This window comes from Amblyomma mixtum, chromosome 1 (genome assembly GCF_055824585.1).
Source record: "Amblyomma mixtum isolate Tamu chromosome 1, ASM5582458v1, whole genome shotgun sequence".
NCBI classification, from domain to species: Eukaryota; Metazoa; Arthropoda; class Arachnida; order Ixodida; family Ixodidae; genus Amblyomma; species Amblyomma mixtum.
In genome coordinates, this window is record NC_143012.1 from 30,890,321 (window position 1) to 30,904,531 (window position 14,211).

Below are 14,211 nucleotides of genomic sequence, written 5' to 3' on the forward strand. Positions count from 1 at the left end.
GGTTATCTCCCTGAATGAGGATGTCAGCTCCACTAGCGTTGTGGTGCCAGTTGAGAAGGAGGAGCAGATTGCAGACTCAAAACTGTTACACCTGTGGCAGGCACAAAAAGGCCTCCAAAAACGTTGGAAGAAGCAAAAACACAACAAGCGACTACGCAAAAAGATCGCTGAAATCGAGAGGCGAATCGAGGAACATACACTTACTCTCCAAACACAACAATGGAACCAAATATGTGAAAGCGTCAATGGACAGCTCGGAAATAAGAAGACATGGCATCTTCTAAGACACCTGCTCGACCCAGAACAAACACGTCCCGTGCAACAAAGTCAACTGTACAGACTCATACATAAATATGAGGGTACAACTGAAGACCTAATCAAAGAGCTAGCAGAACGTTATCTAAACACGGATGATGGTACCACACAACCAGACTACCGGGGGACTCCTAATCCAAATTTAGACGCAGACATCACAGACGCAGAGGTCTGGTACGCAATTGGAAAACTGCGGACAACATCTGCGGCAGGACCAGACAAAGTAACAAATAAGACTCTCAGGAACTTAGACGCAACGTCGATCGCGGCGGTTACAGACCTTATGAACAAATACTGGCATGCAGGCAACATACCACCAGAGTGGAAACACGCGAAAATCACTTTTATTCCTAAAGCGGGTAAGAAACTCAGCACTGAGAATCTACGCCCAATTTCATTAACATCATGCCTAGGCAAACTCATGGAACATGTCATCCTCAATAGGCTCCAAAACTATGCGGAGGACATGAAACTCCTACCTGAAACAATGTTAGGATTCAGGGCCCAACTATCTACCCAGGACATACTCTTGCAGCTTAACAAGGACATAATTGAAGCTGACGAGGGAACAGGAACGAAAGCAATATTGGGTTTAGACCTTGTTAAAGCTTTCGACAACGTCACCCACAAAGCCATTTTGACAAACTTGTCAGAAATCAACCCCGGAGAAAGGACGTACAACTACATCCGATCCTTCCTCACTAACAGAACAGCAGTGATAACGGTCGGAACAATAGAGTCCGCCCCAATCACACTAGGAAGTAAAGGAACGCCACAGGGCTCCGTCCTGTCCCCTTTCCTTTTTAACCTCTCCCTCATCAAAATTCCCCCCAAACTGGCACAAATACCAGACCTACATCACACGTTCTATGCAGATGACATCACACTTTGGGTAACCAAAGGATGCGAAGGCTACATAGAAGACACACTCCAAGCAGCAGTGGACATCATTGAGGCATGCGCATGGGAATCCGGCCTCACTTGTTCTGAGCAAAAATCTGAACTTTTAGTGATCCGTCGTAAGCAAAGAGGTAGGCGTACCACGACAACCCCCCCGCAAATAAACGTCTATGTTAATGGACGATCTGTCAAAGAGGTACAGACCATGAGAATACTGGGGTTGTATTTACAAACAAATGAAAAGAATACTGACACACTCACTAAGCTAAAACGCACGGTAGAAGCGACGGCGCGATTAATCCGCCGCATAGCTAACCGCAGACAAGGGGTGAGGGAAAGAGATTTATGCCGACTAGTGCAGGCCTTTGCGCTAAGCAGGATACTCTATGCCACCCCTTATCTCAAATTTTCGAAAGCAGAAAAGGACAAATTGGATAGTATGATACGGCAGGCCTATAAGGCTGCGTTAGGACTCCCACTAAATGCCTCAACTGAAAGGCTTATGAGGTTAGGAATACATAACACCTATAATGAACTGAAAGAAGCCCATTTAATGGCTCAAACAGCGCGATTAGCCAATTCCAGAACTGGCAGGAGTATTCTTACCAGGCTCGGAATTAACTTCCAACCTACGAATAACGATGCTAAAGTAGACTTACCCCGCGACTATAGGACGGCCCTACTAATCAAACCACTCCCCAAAAACATGCACCCCTTACACCATGAGGGTAGAAGACAAGCAAGAGCCAAAGCCTTACATAACAAATACAGACAGTGCGCTGGAACACTTTATGTAGATGCAGCAGAATACAAAAATACCAATGCCTTTGCAATTGTGGTTGTGGTTGTGAACGAGAATGGTGACCACATCGTCTCGGCGACAATCAAAACGAAATCCTCTGAAACGGCAGAAGAGGCGGCTATAGCCCTCGCCCTAGCGCATACCCAAGGAAGCATCATCTTCAGCGATTCCAAAATGGGTATCAATAATTTCGCTAAAGGGCGAATTACAAACACCTCCCTTAGAATCCTTAACGCAACCAAATTCTCACCAAATTATTCCGAATTGATATGGGTCCCAGCCCATTCGGGGAATCCGGGGAACGAGGCAGCCCACAATAAAGCCCGAGGTTTCGTCGACCGGGCAGTGGATGAGTCTGGCTCCCTGAATTTCACGAAGGACTCCATGATCACATATCATGATCTCACCAATCATTTTAAACTAGAGAGGAGAATTTTCCCCCCTCCAGACAAAAGACTTAGTAAAGAACAAGAGGTTACGTGGCGTCGTCTACAGACGAGATCGATACGCACCCCATCACTCCTCGCGCGCATTTATCCAGATCTTTACAACCCAAACTGCAAACACTGTGGCCAACGTGCTACCTACGATCACATACTGTGGGACTGCAAAATAGAGCCACCTCCGGGTGATCTAGTTACAGCTCCTTCTCTCGAGCGGTGGGAGACCGTGCTGGCTAGCTCTGACCCCAGAACGCAAGTTTTGGCGGTGGAGTGGGCTGACAAAGTCGTTGAGGGCTATGTACTCTCGACCACTTAACGCGACCTCTTGCCAAGCTCTTCCCGGCGAATAAAATGTTTTACAATCAATACATACACTCAACGCCGAGATGGGAAGCCAGGCGCGGTCGAACGCATCGGCTACCGCGTAAATACGTTTCTTCCGGCCCACGCCTTCATGCATCGTTCATGGCGCGGTGGTGGTTCGTGGTCGACCGGCGGCAGCGCAACGCCCACGCCTTTCAGCCACGGATGCGTGGGAACTGGAGGGAAAAGGGAGGGGGGATGGTAGAACGGGGGGGGGGGGAGGGGGGGAGGGGTTGCAGGCGCTAGATTGACGGGCAGACCTCCGTTGTGTTTGCTTTGTTCGTTTGCCTGCTCGTCTTGTGCGTGTATGTGTAAACACTTTCCAGTGACGTGGTTGGAGGCTGGACAAGTTAGTTTCCTTCCTAGATTCTTTCTTTCTTTAACCCACGTTCTCCCTTTCCTTTGCTTTTCTTTTTACATTGTTTCGTTTCTGACAAGTGTTAACCCGGCGGGCATCTTGGAGAGGCAAACCGTTGTGAACATCTACGCGCCTGTGTTGTGTGTAGCTGAAGTTGATTTCCCTGGGCGGCAGATTCGATCCTGGCATGACGCGAGGAATTTTGATCGGTGGCTTCTTCTTCAAGGGCGTGGGTGTGCTGTATAAACAGGGGCGGAAAAGTTCAAGGGAAATCGTGCTCGTGTGTGTTTGTGTTTCCCTTTTGTACTCCTTGTTTGTTTTTGCCCTGTCCGAAGTGATCGATATCTATACCGCGACTTGAGCGATTCAGTTGCTTGTTGGTGGTAGGAGCAGGGGGGGGGGTCGCGAAGTTCACACAGCGTGCAGCGCTTTTTGCTGCTTATATAACCCGACAGCGGGCACTTCCGGCGGGGCTAAAAGGAATGCTTTACTTGGATCAGCATTTTTCCTTTTATTACAGGTCATATTGACTTGACACGTCGGCAGAGGGATCATAATGCGGATGTCATTTGGCGGGAAGGCTTGGGGAACTTGTTTGTTTACTGCTTACCGGAATGGAAAGTGCTGTCACTGTGCTGGCGTTACACGTACGCCGTCCTTTCGTAAGGTAAAAGATAGAATTGTGGAAGCCGCAATTTTTGTGGTGACTAAAAAACGAAATGGAAAGTGGCTTCAAAATGGCTGCGGCAAAATCAAAGCGGGACGAAAATTTTTCCGGAACCTCTTTCAAATGGCGGTGGCAGTGCACTCTATTCTGGCGTGACTGATCGACCGATTGATATTGACTGATATATGCGTGAGATTTCAAGCCCATCTTTCAGTGCGAGCGCATAAAACAAAAATATAATCGCACCGAATTAAGCGCACGCCCTGTTGGTTTCATCGCTGTCAATCTAGTGGTTTAGAGAATTCGTGTTTAAACGGCGAACGCTTCTTGGCTAGTTACGGTTTCAAGGATGCAGAAGTGTGGAATGGTGGGTCAATTTCCTCTGAATGCTCTTATGCACTTCGTCAGGTGTTCCTTATTTACCGATGTCTGTGTAGTCGCTTACGGCAACGCGATAGCTGACTGTTGATAGATGAGCTGTACATGAGCATGTACAGCTCATGTCAAAAATATACACGCCACTGGGTTCGCTGCGGGACCATTTTTTCTTTGCGAGTGATATTGTATAGGGAGAGGGGAGATGGGGGGGGGGGGGGGGGCTCCTTTACACCCTGACTTTAGGGCAGCCAACACCTTCTGAAACAAAATCCCAACAACTCCTATAAGCTTTGGAGGAGCGATAATGATAGTTCCCCCCCCCCCCCCCCCCCTCACCTTAGAGAGATTGAAGTGATGGCGATTCAAAACACACCCAGAAAAAAAAAAATAATGGCTTGGAATCTCTGAAATTCCAATATACAGTCTTGGAAATAGGACCTTCTGCTTAAAGTTTACATTATTGTGCGTTATAGATGAATGAGAAAAAAAAACATGGAGAAAGGCTGTACATACGATGGTTTCGTCCCTTAATAACGTAAATCGTTTGCAATAATTTCGCTTTGACTATTGTGCCATAGAAGCCGAGGCTTTGTTTACTACTCTGTCGAAGGACGCTTAATCACTTCCCTTTTTTTAACCATGAGACTTAATTTGGAGAAATCTAAAGCTGTATGGTGATGCGCGTATTGCTCAGACTGCGGCAACGCCCGCCTTATGTAAACTGCATTCCGAGACACTTATCACGAGGAGGTATCTAATCTCACCGTTTGCCACTGTGGTGTCTGTACGCTAATACGAGCGGCGCCGAACACCAGAGCCGACTAATAGAGCTTAATCTTAATCATCAGGATGCGCCGCTGCGGTGTCAATGCTAATTTACGTGCCCTAAACACTTGCTGAGCCAAGTTCGCCCTTAGGCGCTTCTTGTGCAGTGTCGCGTGCTGCCGACGTGACCTGGAAGAGAATTTCTGACCGAGCGTGTCACATCTGAAACATGAGAAATAAAACAAACTGGAATTCCCGCGCGCCTTATATATATATATATATATATATATATATATATATATATATATATATATATATATATATATATATATATATATATGGCTGAGAACTTGTGGGCTGAAGGCAAGTTTTCCTGTTGAAAAGAAAAGTGGTTCTCGAAGCTGAACATAGGAGGAAGGCTTTGAGCAAAAAAAGCCCCTCTTTGCATTCCACTCACATCCTTTGCGTGCTGGTTGGATGCTCCGCGCATTGCTTGTGCATTTCACCGCCGTCCGTGTGATATATGAAGCATGCCCGGAACAGGAATTCTTCGATATTTTTTCTTTCTTTTTTTGTCAAGTTTACCAGAAATAATTTGTTTGCGTGGGCCTTCGTTCATGCGCCGTTGCCTCGGTAAGACGAAAGCGCTCCCCACGTGTAAAGTAAGGGGGCGAGAAACTCAGTTCGTCTCGGTTCGCAAAACCTTAAATTGTCGTCGTCATTAGCGAGTTTTAGCTTATCGTCGCGTCTCCCCTGCGTTCCTCCAACGCGGTCTCCTTGAGGACGCCGCCGCGGTTCGCGCATGCGCGTTACACACCCACTGATGTACAGGTTAGGTTTATTTATTTATTTACTTTTACATACTGCAGCTCCATTCGGAGCTATAACCGGGGTGAGAGGGTACATAGGTTCGGTTACGGTACACTCTGAACACGAATACTCCTACATGGGAATAGAAAGGGACGAAGCTTTCCTTCATCGCGCTCCTTTTCATATAAGGGAGTGCGCTAGAGGATAGGTTACTTTCTTTTTACTCCTGTTTGTTTAGTTTAAGGAAATATAGGTTAGGTTAGGTTAGATTAGGTATTCTAAACACGAATACGCCCATATGGGAGTAGAAAGGGAGTAAGCCGTCCTCTATTGCACTCCCTTTCATATAAGGGACTGCGCTAGAGGATAGCTTACTCCCCTTTTACTGCTTTTTGTTTAGTGTAAGGTAGGATAGGTTAGATTAGGTTAGGTTAGATTGGGTATTCTAAACACGAGTACGCCTACATGGGAGCAGAAAGGTAGTAAGCCGTCCTCTATTGCACTCCCTTTCATATAAGGGACTGCGCTAGAGGATAGCTTACTCCCCTTTTACTGCTTTTTGTTTAGTGTAAGGTAGGATAGGTTAGATTAGGTTAGGTTAGATTGGGTATTCTAAACACGAGTACGCCCATATGGGAGCAGAAAGGGAGTAAGCCGTCCTCTATTGCACTCCCTTTCATATAAGGGACTGCGCTAGAGGATAGCTTACTCCCCTTTTACTGCTTTTTGTTTAGTGTAAGGTAGGATAGGTTAGATTAGGTTAGGTTAGATTAGGTATTCTAAACACGAATACGCCCATATGGGAGCAGAAAGGTAGTAAGCCGTCCTCTATTGCACTCCCTTTCATATAAGGGACTGCGCTAGAGGATAGCTTACTCCCCTTTTACTGCTTTTTGTTTAGTGTAAGGTAGGATAGGTTAGATTAGGTTAGGTTAGATTAGGTATTCTAAACACGAATACGCCCATATGGGAGCAGAAAGGGAGTAAGCCGTCCTCTATTGCACTCCCTTTCATATAAGGGACTGCGCTAGAGGATAGCTTACTCCCCTTTTACTGCTTTTTGTTTAGTGTAAGGTAGGATAGGTTAGATTAGGTTAGGTTAGATTGGGTATTCTAAACACGAGTACGCCTACATGGGAGCAGAAAGGTAGTAAGCCGTCCTCTATTGCACTCCCTTTCATAAAAGGGAGCGCTGTAGAGGACAGCTTACTCCCTCTTTACTCTTTTTTTTTGTTTACTGTAAGGTAAGATAGGGTAGGTTGGGTTAGGCGGAGCTATTATTATTTATTTGTTTATTTATTCATTTACTATGCCTCATAGAAGGCTTAACGTCTGTGCTGGCACAAAGTTGACAGAAAAGTTGTTCGATGGCCACTGCGAAGTGTGAAGCATTATTGAGCGGTGCATGACGCTTTTGGGATGATCGTTATGTTCGATGGTTGCCAGCACGAATAGGAGCGGAGATACTTTGCCGTTCGGGATTGTGGCGAATGAACAACCATATAGTCGCTAATGCGGCCGGAGATTCGGTGAGCCGGGGTGGCGATTGATTTCTGAGGCGACAAGGCACGACAAAATGCGCGAAACAGGCACAGTCGGGACAACTTGCGTCGCGTTTGCAGGCTGGCAAGACTGGTCTTTATGCGTTAAATTAGTAACACGCAAGTCTTACTAATTTCAGCGGCGCTGAGCAGAGACTCGTTGCCAAATACCTCGAGCAACTATCTGCGGAGGCACGGAATCTGTTCTGCAACTCGAGTGTTGGCGACTGAGACCGAAGGCGAGTTAATGCGTTGAGCCTGTTTTGGATCGATCGTGTGTATCCCTCTGTAAACTTGCGTAATCGCCAGCATATATGCACGGGGCTCAGCATGTGTTTCTACATCGCACACGGAAGCGAAACCCCGAGGGCATACGTTCTGTGAAATCGATGAGCGCTGTGGTGGCGAGGGCAGTGAGAACCGCGAATCGGGTCTACGAAGCCAGATGCGCATGCGTCGTACGCTTTAAACAGAAAGGAGTGAAAAGGGAGTAAGCACACCCTTTCATAAAAGGGTGTGCGCCAGGGAACAGCTTACTCCCTTTTCACTCCCATATACGCAAAATGGTGCGTACCAGAGGACAGCTTACTCTCTTTACTCCCATATAGGCAAAGTGGTGTGTACCAGAGGGCAGCTTTTCCTCTTTTTACTCCCACATAGATGTATTGGTGTTTAGAGTGCACCTAAAGGGTGTGCCCCAGAGGAAAGCTTACTCCCTTTTCACTCTTATATGCGCAAAATGGTGCGTATCAGAGGACAGCTTACTCACTCTTTACTCCCGTATAGGCAAAGTGGTGTGCACCAGAGGACAGGTTTTCCTCTTTTTACTCCCATATAGACATATTGGTGTTAGTGTACCTAAAGGGTGTGCCCCAAAGGAAAGCTTACTCCCTTTTCATTCCCATATACGCAAAATGGTGCGTACCAGAGGACAGCTTACTCTCTTTACTCCCATATAGGCAAAGTGGTGTGTACCAGAGGGCAGCTTTTCCTCTTTTTACTCCCACATAGATGTATTGGTGTTTAGAGTGCACCTAAAGGGTGTGCCCCAGAGGAAAGCTTACTCCCTTTTCACTCTTATATGCGCAAAATGGTGCGTATCAGAGGACAGCTTACTCACTCTTTACTCCCGTATAGGCAAAGTGGTGTGCACCAGAGGACAGGTTTTCCTCTTTTTACTCCCATATAGACATATTGGTGTTAGTGTACCTAAAGGGTGTGCCCCAAAGGAAAGCTTACTCCCTTTTCACTCCCATATACGCAAAATGGTGCGTATCAGAGGACAGCTTACTCACTCTTTACTCCCGTATAGGCAAAGTGGTGTGCACCAGAGGACAGCTTTTCCTCTTTTTACTCCCATATAGACATATTGGTGTTAGTGTACCTAAAGGGTGTGCCGCAAAGGAAAGCTTACTCCCTTTTCACTCCCATATACGCAAAATGGTGCGTATCAGAGGACAGCTTACTCACTCTTTACTCCCGTATAGGCAAAGTGGTGTGCACCAGAGGACAGCTTTTCCTCTTTTTACTCCCATATAGACATATTGGTGTTAGTGTACCTAAAGGGTGTGCCCCAAAGGAAAGCTTACTCCCTTTTCACTCCCATATACGCAAAATGGTGCGTATCAGAGGACAGCTTACTCACTCTTTACTCCCGTATAGGCAAAGTGGTGTGCACCAGAGGACAGCTTTTCCTCTTTTTACTCCCATATAGACATATTGGTGTTAGTGTACCTAAAGGGTGTGCCCCAAAGGAAAGCTTACTCCCTTTTCACTCCCATATACGCAAAATGGTGCGTATCAGAGGACAGCTTACTCACTCTTTACTCCCGTATAGGCAAAGTGGTGTGCACCAGAGGACAGCTTTTCCTCTTTTTACTCCCATGTAGACATATTGGTGTTAGTGTACCTAAAGGGTGTGCCCCAAAGGAAAGCTTACTCCCTTTTCACTCCCATATACGCAAAATGGTGCGTATCATAGGACAGCTTACTCACTCTTTACTCCCGTATAGGCAAAGTGGTGTGCACCAGAGGACAGCTTTTCCTCTTTTTACTCCCATATAGGTAGCTGCATTGGTGTTTAGAGTGCACCTAATGGGTCTGCGCCAGAGGACAGCTTACTCTCTTCACACCCATATACGCAAAATGGTGCGTACCAGAGGACAGCTTACTCTCTTTACTCCTATATAGGCCAAGTGGTGTGTACCAGAGGGCAGCTTTTCCTCTTTTTACTCCCATATAGGTGTATTGGCATTTAGAGTGTACCTAAAAGGGGCGCTTAAGACAACTGCACCTGATTTTTATTCTTGGTAAAAATAGCTTATCTGACTCTCTTCTGGCTGTTTTATTTATTGCTGAGAAAATACAATTTGAAAATTTTCCCGTGCCACTTGATTCAAACTCGTGACGTCAGGACCAGAAAGGACTTTGATAAGCCCTTTGATTGTCTAAGGATAGCTTTACAGCTTGTATACAGCTGGATGTTCTTTCTTTCATTCTTTCTTTCTTTCTTTCTTTCTTCCTTTCTTTCTTACTTTCCTTCTTTCTTTCTTTCTTTCTTTCTTTCTTACTTTCTTTCTTTCTTGTCAGCATCTGCTCGCATCACTATATCGTCCTGCGCGCCCGCTTAGCTTGCTGACGTGTCTGCGTACCCAAGTGTGGCTCCGCGCTTTCCTGTGACACAAGATCGCATCGATTTTACGAGCCGAGAGGTCTGCTGCCCTCGGCGGGTGTCCTTGCAGAAGCATGTGTCCAATTACTCTTATAAAAATTCATGAAGTTCCTTAAACTGGTTTGTATTTTACTAGTTTGTAAAAAGATATATACGTTTGAGGGCTGTTGGCTTTTTTTTCTATCACTTGCATAATTGAACCTCGTGAGGCGAGGTAGATCAGCGGTCCTTACTTATTAAAGAGGACGTACATTGATCTGATGAGCGGTTGGCTTCGGCTGGCCATTCCGGTAGGAACATCTTTTAGGACATCAACAACTTTAACGATATGATAGAGCAATTCGTGTTTGTTTGTTTTTTTTTTCGTGAAATATTAATACAACGCATATACACGTCGCATCGCTGGCCGCCCTGCAGAAAAAAAGTTTGTTTATCCCTGGAAAATGGCGCTCTCCTAACTGATAGTCTGATCAGAATATATACAAAGTGTAAAAAAATGCGGTTATCTTTCTGCAGTGAATGTTTAATATTTTTCAACTGCATATAACTATTAAAATTGCTGTAACAAATTAAATCCAGGAGATCTCTCGCTCTAAACAATAAGGAGTAAAAAAGAATAAGCTGTCCTATAGAGCACTCACTTTAATATAATGGACTGCACTAACAAAGTTTGAGCATACTGTTAACGATAACTCTATAGTTGTGTGTATCGAACACACTTTTCCCTGTTTTATAATTTCCTCTTGGCATATAATATCACAAAGACATTTTCAACTTTAGTAAAGAAATACCCGAAAAATTCGTCTTTTTGTGCGAAGTGATCATTCCTCGTGCTATTGGAAGTATTTCTCTACGCCGGGAAAAAAGAAATCGAGCATATTCATTAGCAGAGACAACGCAGTGCAGAATTACTGAGGTTGTAAAAAAAATAAAATTTTTATTAAATTTAAAAAATGGGGTAATAAAATGCACGCAGCTACATATTGCCACGCGCCTAACGCGCCGCGCGGCCTCCGCGCTGAATCGAAGACGACGACGAAGCGGCGGTGGGCTCTCGTGGCGCGCTTGTTCTGTTTTGGTGTCGTGGAAGCTGGCTCCATAATTAAAAGAAGGCTCCCGGTCTTGGGTTCTTCCCGACGTCTACCTTCACGGCTCCTCTGGTCGTGACACTGGTGGAGGTGCGGCCGATGCTCCCTACTCCTGAGGACGACTCGACGCGTCCGCCTCTTGTGACCACCCCTGTCCATCGTGCCAGCCGGAGGATCCGTGGCCTGTCCCCCGAGGCCCTTCCTATTGTCAACGCGCCTTCAACTACCACTCCACTCATGGCGACGCCACTGCCCGCCCTGCCTACGACTGTCCCTGCAGCCAGCCCCACCTATCTCACCCTTCAGACTCCACGCACGCCTAAGCCCTTTCACGGCGACCTGTTTGAAGATGCCGAAGACTGGTTGGCTCAATACGAACGGGTCGCGACCTTTAACTGCTGGGACGACGCTACAAAGCTGCGTAACGTTTACTTCAGCCTTGAAGACTCTGCACGAACGTGGTTCGAAAACCATGAGACTACTTTCTCTACGTGGCCGGACTTTCCACGTCAGCTCCTGAGTACGTACGCCAACAGCGACCGCCGGGAGAGCGCAGAGCGTGCACTGTCCTCTCGAATTCAGCTTCCCAATGAGGGTGTTGCCATGTACGTCGAGGATGTGAAGCGTCTTTGCGATCGCGCCGATCCGGCCATGCCTGAAGAAAAAAAGCTGCGGCACCTGATGCGCGGCGTAAAAGACCAGCTCTTTTCCGGCCTCGTGCGGAACCCGCCCACCACCGTCGCGGAGTTCCTGGCCGACGCCGTGCACATGGAGAAATTGCTGCGGCAAAGATCCCATCAGTACGACCGGGAACTGCGCCAAACGTCGACTCTATCAACGTTGGACCGGTTCGACCATGATCCCAAGACGAATCCGGACTCCCTTCGCGAACTCATCCGTTCCGTGGTCCGCGAGGAGCTGCAGCACCTTCAAGCCACCTTTGCCCCTCGCGTCGATTCCGTCACCAGCGTCATCCGCGAGGAAGTCCGACAGGCACTCAGGGCACAAGACGCTGCAGCTGTGCCGGCGCCGCAACCGACCCCATACGATCCCGCGCCGTACCCGACTCCTGTCCAGCCAGTCACGTACGCGGACGTCGTGCGCCGCGCGGCCCCATCTCCTGGGCCTTCGCCTTACACCGCACCATTGGTCGCGGTGCACTCTGCCCAGCCGACTCCTTGTCACGACCAGAGGAGCCACGTGTCACGACCAGAGGAGCCGTGAAGGTAGACGTCGGGAAGAACCCAAGACCGGGAGCCTTCTTTTAATTATGGAGCCAGCTTCCACGACACCAAAACAGAACAAGCGCGCCACGAGAGCCCACCGCCGCTTCGTCGTCGTCTTCGATTCAGCGCGGAGGCCGCGCGGCGCGTTAGGCGCGTGGCAATATTAACGTTACTCTTTAGAAGAAAGCGTACGCAACGGTTCCGCTCTTTGGCATAAAGCAGCCAAGTACAGAACGGAAGGAAGGAAGGAAGGAAGGAACGAACGAAGAAGGAAGGAAGGAATGAACGAAAGAACGAACGAAGCAAGGAAGGAACGAACGAACGAAAGAACGTAGAAAGAAGGAAGGAATGAATGAATGAATGAAGGAAGGAAGGAAGGAAGGAAGGAAGGAAGGAAGGAAGGAAGGAACGAACGAACGAACGAAGGAAGAAGGAAAGGAAGAAGGAAAGAAAGAGGGTTGGTTGGTTTATGGGGTTTAACGTCCCAAAGCGACTGAGGCTATGAGAGACGCCGTAGTGGAGGGCTCCGGAAATTTCGACCACCTGGGGTTCTTTTACGTGCACTGACATCGCACAGTACACGGGCCTCTAGAATTTCTCCTCCAAAGAAATTCAACTGCCGCGGCCGGGTTCGAACCCGCGTCTTTCGGGTCAGCAGCCGAGCACCATAACCACTGAGCCACCGCGGAAAGAAAGAAGGAAAGAAGGAAAAATTGAAAGAATGAAAAAAGAAAGAACCGCAGTGCTTTGCCTTCGCCTAGCATTTTACTAATTACCAGCCTCTCCTTTACTATTACCAAGCTAGAGAAGAAAGGGGGGGGGGGGGGGGAGGAGGGACAGAGGCGTGTCGACTTTGCGTGCGTTGTGCGGTAAAAGCAATCCGGAGAGCTGTAGCTGAAGTGTGCAAGAAAAATGCCCCTCTGGCTTCGCGTTGGAATGCGTCTGTGCGCCGACTGGGGGGAAAGGGAAAGGAGGTAGGGGGGGGGGGGGTGATACCGACCGCACTCTACTCGTCACAAGTGGCGTAACAAGCCGGCATGTGTGTGTGTGTGTGTGTGTGTGTGTGTAGGCATCGTCCTCGTCCGCCCACATTCGTTTTGCGGAATCGCTGTCAAGGGAAAGTGAAAGTAGCGGCTGCTGGCGTTACGACATTCCTCGCGTCGCTGCGTGTCCCATACTCGGTGTTCACCGCCTCTGGGGCACCGACACGGGCGACGCACTCGGTGATATCACTCTAAACAGGAGGGAGTTAAAAGGGAGTAAGCTCTCTTCAAGCGCACCACAGTTTGCAATTTACTCCCTTTTACTCCCATATAGGAGTACTCGTGTTTAGAGTGACACGTAACTCCCGCGTAGTCGGGGGCGCCAGTCATTTGGTGGTGGTACTGGCCTGTTGAATTTGTTGAGTTGAATTAAGTTTATTTCAGATGAAATCCGCAATAAAGGTTATTGTTAATGTTGCAGGCGAAAAGCTGCTTGGTAGGCAACATGACGTCTTCTCCCTAGAAAAAAAAACTGAAAAGAAATTCCGCGAAAGCACCGTGGAGTGCTGGCGTACAGGCAAACAGAAAAACACTTTCGATGGCGGGTTTTCACGCGTGTCGAACTGCAAAAAAAAAAAAAAAAACGAAGGACGGAAATGAAACACGCTCTCAGTGAGGGCCAATGAGTTTCAAAAGGACCGACGAAAAACAAGGAAACCGTTGATGTACTGCACAGACAACTCGTGTTCTCTTAAAAAATGGGAAGGTGTGAGGAAACTGAATAATACGCGTCTCACTCTTGTATTTTTTTGCTTGTAGTACTTGAAATACACACTCATGATAATTCGAAAGGGCCTACGCAGCACCGTATGTAAACTGAAGAAATGGTTCAGGTTCGATG

At 47.5% G+C, this 14,211-nt stretch overlaps 2 protein-coding genes across 2 annotated transcripts in view; both read left to right on the forward strand.

The window, feature by feature from the left end:
• Pka-C1 (Protein kinase, cAMP-dependent, catalytic subunit 1) overlaps positions 1 to 14,211 on the forward strand; it is a 416,348-nt gene that overhangs the window by 278,216 nt on the left and 123,921 nt on the right. The window lies entirely within an intron of this gene.
• LOC149365949 (uncharacterized) lies at positions 1,390 to 3,333 on the forward strand. Its single transcript, XM_089579322.1, has 2 exons — positions 1,390 to 2,616; positions 3,330 to 3,333. The coding sequence occupies exons 1-2, from the start codon at positions 1,421 to 1,423 to the stop codon at positions 3,331 to 3,333; spliced, it is 1,200 nt and encodes a 399-aa protein (XP_089435448.1). The 5' UTR covers positions 1,390 to 1,420.